At 40.0% G+C, this 17,158-nt stretch overlaps 1 protein-coding gene across 4 annotated transcripts in view; it reads left to right on the top strand.

The window, feature by feature from the left end:
- The window catches only part of dennd1a (DENN domain containing 1A), a 414,134-nt gene that overhangs the window by 342,649 nt on the left and 54,327 nt on the right, over positions 1–17,158 (top strand). For all 4 annotated transcript variants that reach the window (XM_031890875.1, XM_031890876.1, XM_012953023.3 and 1 more), the window contains exons 18-19: positions 5,002–5,058; positions 7,849–7,971. In XM_031890875.1, coding sequence (XP_031746735.1) covers positions 5,002–5,058; positions 7,849–7,971 — 180 coding nt within the window. The remainder of the gene's footprint in view (positions 1–5,001; positions 5,059–7,848; positions 7,972–17,158) is intronic.

Consider the following 17,158-nt stretch of genomic DNA (forward strand, 5'->3'; position numbering starts at 1 on the left):
TACTTGGAGTAAGGTTCTCAGTGGGGTCCCTCAGGGTTCTGTACTGGGGCCAACTTTGTTTAACTTGTTTATTAATGACTTAGGGGAGGGTATTATGAGTAATGTATCAGTGTTTGCAGATGACACAAAACTCTGCAGCCCAGTCAATTCTACCCAGGATGTGACATCTTTGCAGCAGGATCTTGATAAACTGGCAATCTGGGCGGCTAAGTGGCAGATGAGATTTAATGTGGATAAATGTAAGGTCATGCACCTGGGATGTAAAAATATGCAGCCACTTATACCCTTAATGGGACTGCACTAGGCAAATCCATAATGGAGAAGGGCCTTGGAGTCCTTGTAGATAATAAACTTGGCTGTAGCAAGCAATGCCAGGCAGCAGCTGCAAGGGCAAACAAGGTTTTGAGCTGTATTAAAAGGGGTATAGATTCACGGGAGGAGGGGGTTATTCTTCCCCTTTACAGAGCGCTGGTAAGGCTCCATCTAGAATATGCTGTTCAGTTTTGGTCTCCAGTGTTCAAACGGGACATTACTGAGTTAGAGAGGGTCCAGAGAAGGGCAACTAAGCCTCAGTCTCAGTTATGAAGAAAGACTGGCCAAGTTGGGTCTGTTTACACTGGAGAAGAGGCGCTTAAGAGGTGACATGATAACTATGTATAAATATATAAAGGGATCATATAATAACTTCTCTAATGCTTTATTTACCAGTAGGTCCTTCCAACTGACACAGGGGCCCCCGTTTCAATTAGAAGAAAAAGGGTTCTGTTTAAATATTCGGAAAGGATTTTTTACAGTGAGAGCTGTGAAGTTGTGAATTCCCTCCCCGAATCAGTTGTACTGGCTGATACATTATATAGCTTTAAGAAGGGGTTGGATAGCTTTTTAGCAAGTGAGGGAATACAGGGGTAGGGGAGATAGCTCTCAGTACAAGTGAGGGAATACAGGGGTATGGGAGATAGCTCTCAGTACAAGTGAGGGAATACAGGGGTAGGGGAGATAGCTCTCAGTACAAGTGAGGGAATACAGGGGTAGGGGAGATAGCTCTCAGTACAAGTGAGGGAATACAGGGGTAGGGGAGATAACTCTCAGTAGAAGTGAGGGAATACAGGGGTATGGGAGATAGCTCTCAGTACAAGTGAGGGAATAACAGGGGTAGGGGAGATAGCTCTCAGTACAAGTGAGGGAATACAGGGGTAGGGGAGATAGCTCTCAGTAACAAGTGAGGGAATACAGGGGTAGGGGAGATAGCTCTCAGTACAAGTGAGGGAATACAGGGGTAGGGGAGATAACTCTCAGTACAAGTGAGGGAATACAGGGGTATGGAGATAGCTCTCAGTACAAGTGAGGGAATACAGGGGTAGGGGAGATAGCTCTCAGTACAAGTTGAGGGATACAGGGGTATGGGAGATTAGCTCTCAGTACAAGTGAGGGATACAGGGGTAGGGGAGATAGCTCTCAGTACAAGTGAGGGAATACAGGGTTATGGGAGATAGCTCTCAGTACAAGTGAGGGAATACAGGGTTATGGGAGATAGCTCTCAGTACAAGTGAGGGAATACAGGGGTAGGGGAGATAGCTCTCAGTAACAAGTGAGGGAATACAGGGGTAGGGGAAGATAGCTCTCAGTACAAGTGAGGGAATACAGGGGTTATGGGAGATAGCTCTCAGTACAAGTGAGGGAATACAGGGGTATGGGAGATAGCTCTCAGTACAAGTGAGGGAATACAGGGGTAGGGGAGATAGCTCTCAGTACAAGTGAGGGAATACAGGGTTATGGGAGATAGCTCTCAGTACAAGTGAGGGAATACAGGGGTATGGGAGATAGCTCTCAGTACAAGTGAGGGAATACAGGGGTATGGAGATAAGCTCTCAGTACAAGTGAGGGAATACAGGGTTATGGGAGATAGCTCTCAGTACAAGTGAGGGAATACAGGGGTATGGGAAGATAGCTCTCAGTACAAGTGAGGGAATACAGGGTATGGGAGATAGCTCTCAGTACAAGTGAGGGAATACAGGGGTTATGGGAGATAGCTCTCAGTACAAGTGAGGGAATACAGGGGTAGGGGAGATAGCTCTCAGTACAAGTGAGGGAATACAGGGGTTATGGGAGATAGCTCTCAGTACAAGTGAGGGAATACAGGGTTATGGAGATAGCTCTCAGTACAAGTGAGGGAATACAGGGGTATGGGAGATAGCTCTCAGTACAAGTGAGGGAATACAGGGGTAGGGAGATAGCTCTCAGTACAAGTGAGGGAATACAGGGGTTATGGGAGATAGCTCTCAGTACAAGTGAGGGAATACAGGGTTATGGGAGATAGCTCTCAGTACAAGTGAGGGAATACAGGGGTAGGGGAGATAGCTCTCAGTACAAGTGAGGGAATACAGGGTAGGAGAAGCTCTCAGTACAAGTGGATACAGGGTAGGGAGATAGCTCTCAGTACAAGTGAGGGAATACAGGGTATGGGAGATAGCTCTCAGTACAAGTGAGGGAATACAGGGTATGGGAGATAGCTCTCAGTACAAGTGGGAATACAGGGGTAGGGAGATAGCTCCAGTACAAGGAGGGAATACAGGGTAGGGGAGATAGCTCTCAGTACAAGTGAGGGAATACAGGGGTTATGGGAGATAGCTCTCAGTACAAGTGAGGGAATACAGGGTTATGGGAGATAGCTCTCAGTACAAGTGAGGGAATACAGGGGTAGGGGAGATAGCTCTCAGTACAAGTGAGGGAATACAGGGGTAGGGGGGATAGCTCTCAGTACAAGTGAGGGGAATACAGGGTTATGGGAGATAGCTCTCAGTACAAGTGAGGGAATACAGGGTTAGGGGGATAGCTCTCAGTACAAGTCAGGGAATACAGGGGTAGGGGAGATAGCTCTCAGTACAAGTGAGGGAATACAGGAGTATGGGAGATAGCTCTCAGTACAAGTGAGGGAATACAGGGGTAGGGGAGATAGCTCTCAGTACAAGTGAGGGAATACAGGGGTATGGGAGATAGCTCTCAGTACAAGTGAGGGAATACAGGGGTATGGGAGATAGCTCTCAGTACAAGTCAGGGAATACAGGGGTAGGGAGATAGCTCTCAGTACAAGTGAGGGAATACAGGGGTAGGGGAGATAGCTCTCAGTACAAGTCAGGGAATACAGGGGTATGGGAGATAGCTCTCAGTACAAGTGAGGGAATACAGGGTTATGGGAGATAGCTCTCAGTACAAGTGAGGGAATACAGGGGTATGGGAGATAGCTCTCAGTACAAGTGAGGGAATACAGGGGTATGGAGATAGCTCTCAGTACAAGTGAGGGAATACAGGGGTAGGGGAGATAGCTCTCAGTACAAGTGAGGGAATACAGGGTAGGGGAGGATAGCTCTCAGTACAAGTGAGGGATACAGGGTTTGGGAGATAGCTCTCAGTACAAGTGAGGGAATACAGGGGTAGGGGGATAAGCTCTCAGTACAAGTGAGGGAACAGGGTATGGGAAGCTCTCAGTACAAGTGAGGGGAATACAGGGTTGGGATAGCTCTCAGTACAAGTGAGGGAATACAGGGGTATGGGAGATAGCTCTCAGTACAAGTGAGGGAAATACAGGGGTTATGGGGAGATAGCTCTCAGTACAAGTGAGGGAATACAGGGGTTATGGGAGATAGCTCTCAGTACAAGTGAGGGATACAGGGTTATGGGAGGATAGCCTCTCAGTACAAGTGAGGGAATACAGGGGTAGGGGAGATAAGCTCTCAGTACAAGTGAGGGAATAACAGGGGTAGGGGGGATAGCTCTCAGTACAAGTGACGGGAATACAGGGTTATGGGAGATAGCTCGTCAGTACAAGTGGGGAATACAGGGGTAGGGGGGATAGCTCTCAGTACCAAGTTCGGGAATGACAGGGGTAGGGGAGATAGCTTCTCAGTACAAAGTGAGGGAATACAGGAGTATGGGAGATAGCTCTCAGTACAAGTGAGGGAATACGAGGGGTAGGGGAGATAGCCTCTCAGTACAAGTGAGGGATACAGGGGTATGGGGAGATAGCTCTCAGTACAAGTGAGGGAATACAGGGGTATGGGAGATAGCTCTCAGTACAAGTCAGGAATACAGGGGTAGGGGAGATAGCTCTCAGTACAAGTGAGGGGAATACAGGGGTAGGGGGAGATAGCTCTCAGTACAAGTCAGGGAATACAGGGGTATGGAGATAGCTCTCAGTACAAGTGAGGGAATACAGGGTTATGGGGAGATAGCTCTCAGTACAAGTGAGGGAATACAGGGGTATGGGAGATAGCTCTCAGTACAAGTGAGGAATACAGGGGTATGGGAGATAGCTCTCAGTACAAGTGAGGGAATACAGGGGTAGGGGAGATAGCTCTCAGTACAAGTGAGGGAATACAGGGGTAGGGGGGATAGCTCTCAGTACAAGTGAGGGAATACAGGGGTATGGGAGATAGCTCTCAGTACAAGTGAGGGAATACAGGGGTATGGGAGATAGCTCTCAGTACAAGTGAGGGAATACAGGGTTATGGGAGATAGCTCTCAGTACTAGTTGATCCAGGGACTGGTCCGATCGCCATCTTGGAGTCAGGAAGGAATTTTTTCCCCTCTGCGGCAAATTATAGAGGCTTCAGATGGGGTTTTTGCCTTCCTCTGGATCAACTAGCAGTTAGGCAGGTTATATATAGGCATTAAGGTTGATATGTATGATAATAAAATACGTTTCTAGGTGAGTCTTTTGTCAAGATTTGTCTGCATTGAGAGTAACATCTAGTGCTCATATACAATGAATTCTGCTTCCTTTATTGTAACAATAGCTGCCCTGCACAGCATTATCTATAGCTGAATAGCTGTTTCTTACAGATTTAGACACTAAATACTGTAGAGAACTTCTATAGAACAGCGTTTGTAATCTTTTTTCATGCAAGGCATTCCCATACTTCATCGTGTTGTGTTTTCCCCCTTTTTCTTCAGGAAACATAAAAAAGGCAGATCACAATTAAATCACACATTCATCTCTTGCAGGCTAAAGATCATGCGAAAATGGGGATTAAAGAGGTTAAAAACCGCTTGAAACAGAAGGTACGTAAAAATGTTATTTTATTTATGGTAGCTGTATAAATATCACATAAGAAATGAAGGCCCCAACCTCTTGATCTCATTAGAAAAGAGGTTTTTTTTAAACACTTTCTTGCTTACAATTCACAATGTGCCCCTTATGCTTCTTTCCTTCAAGGTAAAATGTTGTATATCCTGGAGTTCTTTTGATAGTATGTAATCACCAGTAATTAGTGCACTTATTTTCTTATACTAGTCATTAAGGAATTTATTGTTATTACTCTCGATTATTACTTAGTAATTATGACAACGACGTAACCCTAAGTATATAAAAATAAATAAAGGTTAAATAGAAGTTGTTTTTCAGGGAAAACACTTTTATGATATGTACAAACTGGAATTGAACAGCAAAATTAGTTATAAAATACAAAATTATCAGAATTAATTCATAATACTGTAGCACATTGGTTCTTTACCCGTGGGTTGCAACCCAGGGTTGAGTGGCCATGCTGTTTAGGGTGAGTGTTTATTATCCTCCCTGTATACAGTAAACATTTCTCCTACAATAGAATATGGTGTTTAAGGCAAAGTAAAAACTCATTTTAGGGGGTTGTTCACCCCCTGGCAGCTCACCAGTTTGGAATTTCAGCTGCTGTCAGTTTCCAGGGTCCAATTTAACCTAGCAACCAGGGAGTGGCTTGAAAGAGAGACAGAAATATGAATAGAGGAGGGCTCAAATAGATAGTAATAAAAAGTAACAATAAAAAATATTGACACAATAGTTGTTTGGCTGCTGGGGGTCAGCGACCTCTGTTTGAAAGAGTGAGAAGAGGAAGGCAAATAATGTAGAAACTATAAAAAAGGGTCTGGGCCAATTGCTATTTTACCAGTAAGAGTAATTTACCTTTCTGTGGGAACTGATGTGTGCATGCTATTTTTATATCTCAGCTACTGTGTAACTACGTGTATTTTTTTTCTTTCTATGAGCAGTAAGAGCAACAAAGCAGAATTAGATTGCTCCCTTTGTAATCTCTGCCCAAAGCCAATAAAGGTTTTTAGTGCCTCAAATAAACTCTACCTCTATAATGGAAAAACTAACTAGCATATTACAAGATAAGAAAAAAAATGTTCTATAAAATCTGGGATCCATGGATACAATACAGGTTCCCTCATGGATTTGATTATACTACCCTAACATGATAAGATTATTCTCCAAGCGTACCCACACCTGCTTGCACTGGGAATATGTGAATCTGCCCTATCTGATAATATAACTGTGATCATATACAGTATAATGGCTACTATTTCTTGAAAATTGACTTGCTACGTTGTTTTACTAACATAATTTATATTTCAATCAGATCTGTATAAAATATGGATAAATGCATTAGCAACCAAGGAAGGATGTGCAGTCCTCTTGGATATGCTCATGACTTACCACAAGCAAAACTTAATAAGTGAAATAGAATTAGACAGATGCTGATGTTATATGCCACATTTGTAACTTCAATATGTCTTGTTTATCCTTCTTTATATCATGTATAACAGTTTTGATGTGATGCTTTAAATGAGACATATCATGTATGTAAAATACAAAAATTCTCTAATAAAAAGTAGTTTTTTATTATACAAAAAGTTTTAGTGCCCCAGCCCAATAGAGCACGACAAACCAATTAGCAGGTAGCTTTTCTAGCCTTGTATCTGTAGCTAACAGGCCTGCCCTCTCCCCCAAAATGTCAGTGGTTTTGCTTCCGCTATTGTTAAATCTATACTTGTTGATATTCAGTTCTAACCTCTGCTTAATTTAGTTCTTGTGGGCTGAACCCCTGTCAATCAGACAAGGGCCAGATTTGCTTCTGCCTCCCCCCACTTATTGACTTATATTACATTCATTTAACACATTGCTAGTTAATTTAACTATCTAAAGTGGCTTTGATAAATGCTTTAGTTTGTTAACTTTCCTGGTGTAACACCTGTAATAAAAATTGCACAGCTGGAAATCCTTTTGCTCTCCTCATTTCAGATTTCCGTAATTCTACCCTATGTATCTAGGGAAACTGGCACCAAACTCGTTGTTAAATGAGTTATGTGCCTTTATGTTAACTTTTAGTTTGAAATAGAGCAACATTCTGAGACAATTTGTACCTGGTCGTTATTTTTTATTATTTGCATTTGTTTTCATTATTTCAATCTTTGTTCAGCAGCCTTTCAATTTGTAGTTTCAGCAACTATCTGGTTGCTAAGGTCCAAATTACCTTAGCAACCATGGAGTCATTTGACTGAGAGACTATTCTATGAAAAGGAGAGAACCTGAATAGCAAAATAAGTTATGAAAAATAACAATAATTATACAGCTGTATAAAACTGTAACAGAGGGACCCTTTGTAGCATGTAAGATCTGTGCACATTTAGAAATAAAGATATGCTTAAAATCTCTAGCAAATAATGGGTTTTTGTCAGCCAAAGCAGCATCGCCTTAAGGTAGTAACACAAAGGTTTGTATGAATTTAATCAAACAGTGGAGCTGAAGATACAAAATGGTTTTGTAGAGCTGAATGAAAGCGTTATTACTATTTATAATCAAACATCTATCAATATTACCTGATTCTCTATACTAAATAATACATGGGGCCCGGTATCTGGCAGCTGTCACTATTTCCCTGCTATGTCTGCATATTCAGAGAGGGCAAAGGTGATCCAGTTACTGTTAGCCAGTGTCCGATGTATTAGTATTAAACTGATATTAGGCGGTTTTCTGACTTGGGTAGATGTTGAATACTGTACTTCATAGTTTTCACTTTGCATTTTATCCAGGATATGGCTGAAAATGGATTTAGTACTTCCGCAGAAGAACCTCTCCCTCAAATATCCCCTTCATCCTCTATTGAAAAGAAACGAGGAGAAGAAAGACGGCCCATCACAGTGCATTTTGGACAGGTAAGTCACTGGTTTAGACTCTTACTAAATTCCAGATTAAAAATACAAAGCAGGTCATGTTTTCGTGGCCAAAGCTCACAGACAGAATTATCCTTAAGCTGGCCATACACGCACTGATAATATTGTACGAAACCTCGTTTCATACGTTATTTGGTGCGTGTATGACAACTCGGTGAGGCGACCAATATCGCAGAAGACAGCAGATATTGGACAACTCGCCGATTGGGGCCATTGAAGGCGCCTGAGCAAAATCTATGTTCAGGGCTGAATCGACAGAAGGAGGTAGAAATTCTATTGTTTCTATCTCCATATCTGAAGATTCAGCCCTGAACGTCAGTGGAAGGTTGGAACGATCTTTCATGCGACCGATGGTCGCATGAAAGTTTGAATATCGCCACGTGTGTGGCCAGCTTTAGGTCTTAAAATGTTAAGTAAAATCAAGATAATTCCAGCAAGTGCAACCTGTGCATTTGTGTTTGCGCTAAGCAAGTTAACACAAGCTATTCCATGGCCTCCATTTGCAGCATATCTTGCCAATACCAATAAATAATAAGATATTATAAACCTGTAAACATACTGTGTATTTCTGTAAATATATATTGATAAAAAAACACATGTTTTCTCATTGGTGCCGCATGTAAATGTACCACTTGTTTTTACCATAATAGACCACAAAGTTGCATAAAAAATATCCCAAACAGACAGATTTATCCACAATATAAATTAACCCCTTAAATCTTTTGGTATCATCCGGAGTTTTTATGGTATATTTGAGAGTAGTAGAATTAATGGCTTGGAATCTTTCAGCTCTTTCCAGGAATAAAGTAGCAAAGTTATGACTTTCTATGTCAGATGTAAGTGAAATAGTAAACCGGGAATGAAAGGGCTGGGATCCTTATGGGGAAGGAGCCATATTTATTGTACCCTTATCAAGTTTAGCTTGAACCTGTCCATAGTGTACTTGTGAGGGAATAGATTTCCTTGCACTGGGTAAACCTGGAATCTGTTTGCTTGCAGAGTATTTACATAGTCTTAGAGAAGTAAAGTCAGATTTGAATAGTTATTTGCCTCTTCCACCCAAATGAAAAACTCTTAAACCACCAGGTCCAATCTTTATTTTTGTAGCTTTCGAGACACCTTAGGTTCTAAGGCCAAGTCTCGCGTTTGTTGGCGGATATCACCTGCACCCGGGTGAATTCATTGCTTCCGGGCAGGCACAACAAGAAGAATTTTTAAGCATAGGGTTGGCCTTGCCCTAAATATATAGCAGCAAGTAGTAACATAGTAAGTTAGGTTACTATAAGACATTTGTCCATCAAGTTCAACCTTTATGTCTATATATAACCTGCCAACTTGTCACTCAATCCAATGCAAGGCAAAAAAAAAAGATCTAAAGCCTCTCCAACCTATCCCATAGGGGAAAAAATCCCTCCCCCACCTGCCAATCAAAGATGGTAGAACTTTCCCTGGGTCAACCATTCACTAAAAAGTAGTTTCAGTAGCCCTGTATTTTCTCACTTGGTAAAAAGGTGTCTAACCCCCCCTTCTTAAAGCCATCTAATACAGGTTTGTGACCTGTTATCTGGAATGCTTGGGACCTGGGGTTTTCCGGATAAGGGATCTTTCTGTGATTTGGATCTCCATAACTTAAGTCTGCTAAAAATCATTTAAATATTGAATAAACCCAATAGGCTTATTTTGCCACCAATAAGGATTAATTATATCTTAGTTGGGATCAAGTACAGGTACTGTTTTATTATTACAGAGAAAAGGGAATCATTTAACCATTAAATAAACCCAATAGGGCTGTTCTGCCCCCAATAAGGGGTAATTATATCTTAGTTGGCATCAAGTACAGGTACTGTTTTATTATTACAGAGAAAAGGGAATCATTTAACCATTAAATAAACCCAATAGGGCTGTTCTGCCCCCAATAAGGGGTAATTATATCTTAGTTGGGATCAAGTACAGGTACTGTTTTATTATTACAGAGAAAAGGGAATCATTTAACCATTAAATAAACCCAATAGGGCTGTTCTGCCCCAATAAGGGGTAATTATATCTTAGTTGGGATCAAGTACAGGTACTGTTTTATTATTACAGAGAAAAGGGAATCATTTAACCTTTAAAGGAACAGTAACACCAAAAAATGAAAGTGTATAAAAGTAACTAAAATATAATGTGCTGCTGCCCTGCACTGGTAAAAGTTGTGTGTTTACTTCAGAAAGTCTACTATAATTTATATAAATAAGCTGCTATGTAGCCATGGAGGCAGCCATTCAAAGGGGAAAAGGCACAGGCACATAGCAGATAACAGATAAAACACCATTGTATTCTACAGAACTTATCTGTTATCTGCTATGTAACCTGTGCCTTTTCTCCTTTTTTCCAGCTTGAATGGCTGCCCCCGTGGCTACACAGCAGCTTATTATATAAATTATAGTAGTGTTACTGTAGCAAACACACCAGTTTTACCAGTGCAGGGCAACAGTGCATTATATTTTTATTACTTTAAAGCTCTTTAATTTTTTGGTGTTACTGTTCCTTTAAATAAACCCAATAGGGCTGTTCTGCCCCCAATAAGGATTAATTATATCTTAGTTGGGATCAAGTACAGGTACTGTTTTATTATTACAGAGAAAAGGGAATAATTTAACCATTAAATAAACCCAATAGGGCTGTTCTGCCCCCAATAAGGGGTAATTATATCTTAGTTGGGATCAAGTACAGGTACTGTCTTATTATTACAGGGAAAACGGAAATCATTATTAAAAATTAGAATTATTTGCTTAAAATGAAGTCTACGGGAGATAACCTCTCTGTAATTCGGAGCTTTCTGGATAATGGGTTTCCAGATAAGGAATCCCATACCTGTATACTGTTTTTGCCAATTCTGAACCTTGACTTTCCAGCCACAATTCTCAGTTCTTTACAACCCAAAAAGCATGTTGTTAAGCAAATAAATATAGTTACATTTCCTGGAATCGAATTAGTTGTGGATTATGTACAGTAGAATTGTCCCTCACTCCTGCGCTGATCATAAAAAAAAAATAAAAAGCCCCCCCCCTCCTCCAGTTCTTGTATTATCAACTCAGTTGGCAACCCAAAGCTATCGATTCCTGTTCCTTTGCCGCAAAAGGGAAGGAACAAACACAATCTTGGACAACACGCAGCATTTTAATGTCATCATTAGCCGGCGCTTGTTTTTAAAGTCGGAAAACATCTCCACTCTCATGAATTGAGGACGCAATTAAAAGAAAGGGGGGAACGCGCTGTGTTTTTGCAGCTTGAGTGCGGAGAGAGGAGGAAAGAGTCCCACTCTCCATTTCTCAATTTTTTTTTTACATATCTCTTGGCATTATGCTAGTTTATGTAGAAGAGGCAGAATTTTTTTTTCTTTTAATGCATGCATGCGGATTAAGGTCAAGCCCTGTGTATCACTAATGCAGTTTTCCTGGCTCTGCGACTGCAGCTTCTGAATCCGGCAACAGCAGTAAGATGCCTTAATTGAGACACGCTGTCAGAGTGACAAACACATTTGCATACACTCTATTTATTCTCTCTGGAAAGGTCTGCAGGCTGCTGTTTCTTCAACAGTTTTAATCAGCTTTTCTGTAAGTGAGCCGGCAGCTAGCTGTCCTAGTCCTGGCTGCTTCTTCATTATTTGACAGGTTAACTAGATGGGAGAGGGGGGGATGGGCATTGGGGGGGGTTCAATCATAGCTATATTTTATTACTTTTTGGTTTTAAACTATAAAACCGTACAACACAATGGTAAAAAGCGTTTAACAGTGTAGCAGTTGGAATTTGTAATTAACCATGTCATTATTTTGCACAGTTCATATATACACACATATATGTATATCTTGTGTATATGTGTATATCTTTATTTATAAAGCGCTACTTATGTACGCAGCGCTGTACAGTAGAATACATTAATACAAACAGGGGGTTAAAGATATTAATAGATAAATACAAAGTACAACAATAAATACAAGATAGATACAAGATAAATACAGCTGCAATAAGTTAAGAGTCAAAGACACAAGAGGATGGAGGTCCCTGCCCCGTAGAGCTTAGGGCTCTGGCACACGGGGAGATTAGTCGCCCGCGGCAAAACTCCCTGTTCGCGGGCGCGGCGGGGCGATTCGGTATTGCGATTTCGGAAATCGCGCCGCCGCATCTGCCATCCTGTTGGCGACTTACATGTTCGCCGGTGGGATGGTGGGAGATTAGTCGCCCGCGAACAGGGAGTTTTGCCGCGGGCGACTAATCTCCCCGTGTGCCAGAGCCCTTACAATCTTACATATATAAGAAAAAGTTTTATGTACACCTAATTACAAATGTAATTATTTTATCAGATTGGAATTGCCCTGTTTATTCAGTTTATTTTACTTTAAATAAAAAGTAAAGTAAATAAAAAGCAACGTTATTATCATCTCCTCATGCACTATACACATTATACATACAGACTGCGTATATAATATAGAGGAGATTTAAATATGCAGTGAATTTTATCCTTGAATTTGTCATTCACCGTTGGTTCCAACTTCTGAAGCGTGCACCTAGCTCACATCCTTAGCCTTCGTATTCAGGCTTCTTTGACATTCTGTATTATGTTCCCATGTAAAAGAAAATCCACTACTGTTCGTTTGGGGGCTTTGCTCAAAATGTTTCCGTCTTCTGCAGTTCAGCCAGTAGCATAATTTAGTTACATGGTAAATTGGGTTGAAAGATGAGTTCAGCCTTCTAACATTTCGGGTTGATCCAGGAGAGATCAAATAAAGCCTCCAACTGTCCATTTACCAGTTCAATGTCACAGGGAAATCAAACTCCTTTCTAGCCCTACAAATGTTATACATTGCAAACGACTGGAGCACTACTGTTTAACAGCAGGATAATTATGGCATTAGAAATCCTGTATCGGAATATGAGAACATTAGCAGTCACCTTGGTCTTCAGTGGTCTATGTGCTGTAAAATAAACTCAGCTTCTGGCTTCTTTCCTTTATAAAGTCATGGAACATCTTGCTGCCTTAATATTAGGGATGCACCAAACCCAGTTTTTCGGATTCGGCCGAACCCTCGAATCCATCATAAGGGATTTGGCCGAATACTGAACCGAATCCTAATAACATACAGTAATAGGGCTTTGGAAGGGTTAAATGGGAAATCCTGGCCGAAAACCGAATCCCTGATTCGGTGCATCCCTACTTTATATTCTTGTATTTAAAGGGGCTGTTCACCTTATAATTAACTTTTAGTATGAGATTGATTGAGGCAATTGGTCTTCATTTTTTATTTTATGTGTTTTTTTTGTTTTTTTTATTATTTAGCTTTATGTTCAGCTGCTCTCCAGTTTGGAATTTCAGCAGCTATCTGGTTGCTAGGGTCCAAATTACTACAGAAACCAGGCAGTGGTTTGAATGAGAGAATTGAATATGAGTAGGAGAGGGCATGAATAAAAAAATGAGTACAGGTATGGGATCCATTATCCAGAAACCTATTATCCAGAAAGCTCAGAATTACAGAAAGCCCATCTCCTATAGACTCCATTTTAATCAAATAATTCAGCTTTTTAAAATTGTTTTTCTTTTTTCTGTAATAATAAAACAGTACCTTGTACTTTATCCCAAATAAGATAGAATTAATCCTTATTATCTGCAAAACAATCCTATTGGGTTTAATATTTGTTTTATTGATTTTTTTTTATTAGACTTAAGGTGTGTAGATCCAAATTACGGAAAGACACCTTATCCGTAATACCCTTAGTCCCAATCATTCTGGATAACGGGTCCTATACCTTTAATATAAAATAGCAATAATAACAAAGTTGAAGCCTCACTGAGGAGCAGTTTTTAGGCTGCTGGTGTCAGTGACTCCCATTTGAAAGCTGGAAAGAGACGAAAGAAGGTGGCAAATAAACCATTAGTAAGCAGTATTACACACACATATATATATATATATATATAATATATATATATATATAAATATATATATATATATATATATATATAAAACAGGTCAAGAATGTCGGCACTCATAGGATTTTCGCAAAAAGGCAAAGAAAATAAAGATTTCTTAAATGCAAGTGGTGAGATTTATTGTGTCCAACGTTTCAGTCCTTTTACTAGGACTTTCGTCAGGACTTTCGTCCTAGTAAAAGGACTGAAACGTTGGACACAATAAATCTTACCACTTGCATTTAAGAAATCTTTATTTTCTTTGCCTTTTTGCGAAAATCCTATGAGTGCCGACATTCTTGACCTGTTTGATGAATTTTTGGCTCTGGCACCGAGGTTTATTTTTTCTTTAAGGTGTGCTTCCCACTTTGGACTGCTTATATATATATATATATATATATATATATATATATATATATATTCCATATAGGTGTTTCTTCAATTACAAGAGATTAATAATTGCAACAGTCAAAGCACTGGTAAAAAAGCTAACAAAATAATACACATGGAAACATCATCCAAGAGGCACTTACACCCCCCACCCCATCCGGCACTGCATTTTGACCATTCTTGACCATCTTTGTGCCGAGGGTAATAGGTAGACTTTCTAAATCAGAGCCTTATATTGCAAGAAAAAAATGGCTAGAGTATATCAGGAGCTGGTGATACATATGGGAGCTCAGGCTGACATTACTGGCCACTTCCGATCGTAGCCAAGGTAATATTCATGCAAACAAAAACCTTTCATCTGTGCAGAGGGATGGAGGATAGCAATTAATAAACTGCTGCACACCGGATATGCTAATCTTCAATCAGTCTATTTATACACTGCAGTTTGAAGCCTCAAATCCCTTTAATCAGTCACTTTATTAATTGTGCCCAAAAGTTACATTCTTCATCTGCAAAAATCCTGTAGTAATTGTGAAAGCGGAAATATACAGCAGCTCGGAGGCACTGGTGCATAACTCACCTCCTGAACCGCACATCCTACAGATAAATAGCTTTGTACTCTTCACACCACAAGGTTTGAATTAACACACTCGGCAAATGTAAACAAATATCCACATTACAAACATATCTAGAATCAAAGATTTAAAGGCCACGGAGGATGTATGTGATACTCATTTACAATCTTTGGAACAAATAGGGAATGCAGTAGGGAATGCAGTCTCAGATATTCAGTATTGGGTTGTACACGTGTGAGTTGCATACATATTTGTTCTCTGTGCTTATTGTGCCTCGACAGTCATTTGGACTCTAGGACATACAGTAGCTTTGCTTACACTGTCGCAAAGCAATACTCTGATTTTGTGATCATTAATTCATCTCTGTATTTGCATGAGCAGCTTAATGAAAAGAGAACTGTTTTTAGTTGGAAAAAAAAAATCACTCACATCTATTACCCCTTTGTACACATGATTCATATGTAGCTCCTGGGGGAATCAAAGAGGGGAATAAAGATATGAGAGGCGCAGGGAGTTGATTAGAAGCAGGTTCCCTCTTTGTGAGCTATAGTATCTTCTCTGTAGCGGGCAAACATGGAAATATGTTCTACTGGAGATAATAGATTTCCCCTTAATATTTAATATGACACAATCCCCAGGGATGCAATCTTATATTGGCCATTTAGACATATGGAAGATATGATCATTCTAAAATGGAAATTAGTACAGTTATGGGATCCCTTATCCGGAAACACGTTATCCAGAAAGTTCTGAATTATGGAAAGCCCATCTCCCATAGACTCCATTATAAGCAAATAATTCCAATTTTTCAAAATGATTTCCTTTTTCCCTGTAATAATAAAACAGTACCTTGTAATTGATCCCAACTAAGATATAATTAATCCTTATTGGAGGCAAAACAATCCTATTGGGTTTATTCAATATTTAAATGATTTTTAGCAGACTTAAGTTATGGAGATCCAAATTAAAGAAAGATCCCTTATCCGGAAAACCCCAGGTCCCGAGCATTCTGGATAATAGGTCCCATAGCTGTACAGTTATGAGATCTGTTATGGGGAAACACGTTATGCAGAAAGTTCCGAACTATGGGATTGCCATCTATCATAGACTTTATTTTAATCAAATAATTCAAAATGTAAAAAAAAACATAGACAATAATAAAAAAAAAAGTACCTTGTACTTGATCCCAACTAAGATATAATTTATCCTTATTAGAGGCAGAACCATTCTCTTGGGTTTATTTAATGTGTAAATGATTTTTTTAGTAGATATAAGGTATGTAGGTCCAAATTACAGAAAGATCTAATGTATAGAAAACCCCAGGTCCTGAGCATTGTATATATATATATTTTTTTTTTTTAAAGCGCTACTTATGTACGCAGCGCTGTACAGTAGAATACATTAATACAAACAGGGTGTTATTAAGATAATAATAGATAAATACAAAGTATAACAATAAATACAGATAAATACAAGATAAATACAGTTGCAGCATGTTAAGAGTCAAAGACACAAGAAGATGAAGGTCCCTGCCCCGCAGAGCTTACAGTCTACATTCTGGATAACAGGTCCCATACCTGTTTTCTGATAGGCAGTCAGACATTGTCTTAACTGGTCTTTTGTTAGTTTTTAGAGAATTGATTATAAATGTTTTACTTTGCTTGTTTTAGGTATACTAACAGGTTAGTAGCTGGGGTATTAACTCTCTGCTAAGCAGTGGTTAAACAAGCACAGGGTCGGTGCTGCAAAAAGGAAATTCTTATTAATCCAATAAGTCTAAGATCCGTGCCTGAGTATCTGTTTTCTAATGCAGTCCCAAAGTATACATGTAAAGAAAGAGCTGCCACCAAATCAGAGGTGAGCGGGACTGAAAAGCCAGACAGGGACTTTGTATTTAATGATAAGCTGGCTTTCACTGCTGGAAAGGTTGTGAAAGGTGACACAAGAACTGCGGAGACAAACATTTCAAAATGTGGGAGACTGTCCATACAGAATTATTCATAATAGGAGAAGTTTCCTTTGTTATTGTGATCTTGCACATTGGTGGCAGGATTCTGCAAGCTTGACAGAGGTCACCAGGGGAAGGAGTAGGAGCAGCCCGCACCTCCCTCTAGCACTTCTCACTAAGCTGCCCCACAATGAGCAGGAATAATGGCCAGACACTGCTACAGAATGAAAGGGAACAGAGGCAGCCACCAGATAAAAAAATCATAAATAGTGTTCAGCCAAGGTATAATTGGGCTCTTCTCACTTTGCATCT

This window comes from Xenopus tropicalis, chromosome 8 (assembly GCF_000004195.4).
Source record: "Xenopus tropicalis strain Nigerian chromosome 8, UCB_Xtro_10.0, whole genome shotgun sequence".
NCBI classification, from domain to species: domain Eukaryota; kingdom Metazoa; phylum Chordata; class Amphibia; order Anura; family Pipidae; genus Xenopus; species Xenopus tropicalis.